Here is a 2,367-nt window from a genome sequence, read left to right on the forward strand (position 1 = left end):
CGCTACGTATTTCTGCGTACTGCCTATATGGCGCGGTTGAAGCCGAGAGGGGACCAACTTCTCCCATTCATTGAACAAAATTTGAACACATTCCTTATTCCGGTGGCAAATGCAAGAATATGACTCTAGCGAAATTTTTTCACTAAAATTCATTTAAAAAAACGAAATTTACTGAAATTTATTCAAATTTGTCGAAGTTCTTCCAAAAATGTAGAAGTTTTTGCCCGTAATTCATCAAAATTCAACTTAAGTTCATTGGATTTGTACACCGAAATTCAAAGTAATTTCCCCGTGGCAAAGGCGCCAGAAATCTCGCACACTTCAGCACATTCCCACAATCATGGAACACTACACACTAAATTACTATGTAGGTTTTTCTGCGCGCCAAGGCACGAAATTTAACATGTACTTCGAATTTGTGCGCGACAATGCACGATTTCGAGCGCAAGTATGCAGAAAATCGTGCGTTGTCGCGCAGAAATTTGTATGTTACGAAGTACATGTTTAATTTCATGCATTGGCGCGCAGAAAAACCTACACAGTAATTTAGTGTGTAAATTAGACCGTGATCACCCGTTGTAAGATATACGTGGATGGTGACCCAACTCTCCACTAATAAAAGCATGACGATAAGGTAAGTAGAACTGTCCGAGGTCTCCTCATTGAAGTCATAGACGATGAACTACTGTCAGCGACGCAACTTTCAAAACCGGGCTTTAACGATGCTCGCACTCCTGGCGCCCACTGTCCATTGATTACACTCTTTTTAGAGCCTTTTTATTACCCCCACCCCGTTTCCAAGAAGAGCAATCTGGCCAATTCGTCAGTCTTCCGGGCATCGCCACGCGCTGCGGCCGATCTAACCAAGCCGTGCTGGACCACAAGCCCGCAGAACTCTAAACGTGCGACGTCGTAGGGATGGCGTGGACTCGTATCGCCGTGGCCGTGGCCGTCGTCGGAATGGTCCTGGCCTGCTGCAGCGCCCAGCTGCCGGGTTCCTTGACGACGGATGGGACCAGCATGACGGCCATCTCGACGACGGCCACCTCACCGTCAGCCACCTCCACGACAGCCACCTTGGCGCAGGGCGCCTTGACGATGGCCACCTCACCGTCGGCCACCTCACCGTCGGCCACCTCACCGTCGGACACCTCACCGACGGCCACCTCGATGACGGCCACCTCGGCAAAGGGCACCTTGACGACGGCCACCTCACCGTCGGCCACCTCACCGTCGGACACCTCACCGACGGCCACCTCGATGACGGCCACCTCGGCAAAGGGCACCTTGACGACGGCCACCTCACCGTCGGCCACCTCACCGACAGCCACCTCACCGACAGCCACCTCGACGACGGTCACGCCACCGTCGACCACCTCGACGACGGCCACCTCACCGTCGGCCACCTCGACGACGGCCACCTCGCCGTCGGACACCGTACCGTCCGACACCTCACCGTCGGCCACCTCGACGACGGCCACCCCGACGACGGCCACCTCGATCGCGGCCTCCCTGGAGTCCGGGGAAGCTCCCCCCGGACACTCGTCGGCCGGCGCGGTCTTCGCGGAGGAGGACGTCTTCGGCCTCGAGTCCGTCTGGGGCCACGGGGTTTCCGGAGGTGAGGCCACCCGAGTTTACTTCCGCACAGTGGACGAGAAGACCGGCGGAGGCGGTCAAAATCCCGGACGCGTTTTGAGCTCCAGAGTCGCTTAATGGGACTCGAACCGAGCGTGTGACCCCACCAATGGATTGGTCTCCGATCGAAGAATCCATCGGTGGGGTCACACGCTCGGTTCGAGTCCACCGGTCTTCTAGGAGTTCCGCCGCGGTCTTCGTTCACACCCGCCCATCCATTTCCAGGCGCGGCCGTTCTGCCCGAGGGAGCCGTCCCGCCGTTCAACCTCCTCGAAGGCGTGCGCCGACACCCGCCCTCCGAGGCGTGCCGGCGAGCCCTGGACGACGTCCTGGAGGCCAGCACGCAGCTCCGGCTGTGGGCCCTCAAAAGTGAGTGAATCTTAACTGGGTTCGTGAAGAACATCAAGACAGGTTGTTGACATTGTCACCTGCACGGTGACCTTTACTACTTCACTTTTGCCAGTGCTCTCGTCGTCCGTGATGCTCCCGGACGCGTTGCTGGCCGCCAACATGTACTCGCTGGGCGACTTCGACGGCTGCCTGTCGGTGCCCGAGGCAGTGTACTGCCTGCTGGACGTGGAGGTCCGCCCGGCCAGGCAGTCCGGGGCGCCCCCTCTGCTGACGCACCCTGGCGACGAAGTGAGCCCCTTCGAGCCGCCGCACGGCCACAACGCCACCCTCTGGGACCTGCTGCTGGTACGCTGTACGCGCCGTGAAGTGCACGTGTTTTGA

At 57.8% G+C, this 2,367-nt stretch overlaps 1 protein-coding gene across 1 annotated transcript; it reads left to right on the plus strand.

Annotated features, from left to right (window-relative positions):
- The first annotated feature begins 893 nt into the window (after positions 1-893).
- On the plus strand, positions 894-2,367 carry LOC117644635 (salivary glue protein Sgs-3-like). The gene is made up of 2 exons (XM_034384245.1): positions 894-1,397; positions 2,034-2,367. Exons 1-2 carry the CDS (start codon positions 919-921, stop codon positions 2,365-2,367), a joined length of 813 nt encoding a protein of 270 aa, XP_034240136.1. The 5' UTR covers positions 894-918.

The sequence above is a fragment of the Thrips palmi genome, unplaced genomic scaffold, assembly GCF_012932325.1.
Source record: "Thrips palmi isolate BJ-2018 unplaced genomic scaffold, TpBJ-2018v1 HiC_scaffold_18, whole genome shotgun sequence".
NCBI lineage: Eukaryota > Metazoa > Arthropoda > Insecta > Thysanoptera > Thripidae > Thrips > Thrips palmi.

Excerpts from the sequence above, each read along its gene's own strand:
- LOC117644635 (XM_034384245.1), top strand. The coding sequence starts at position 919 with ATGGCGTGGACTCGTATCGCCGTGGCCGTGGCCGTCGTCGGAATGGTC. Across the intron at positions 1,398-2,033 it reads TCGACGACGGCCACCTCACC|AACATCAAGACAGGTTGTTG; the intron begins GTCGGCCACCTC and ends GGGTTCGTGAAG.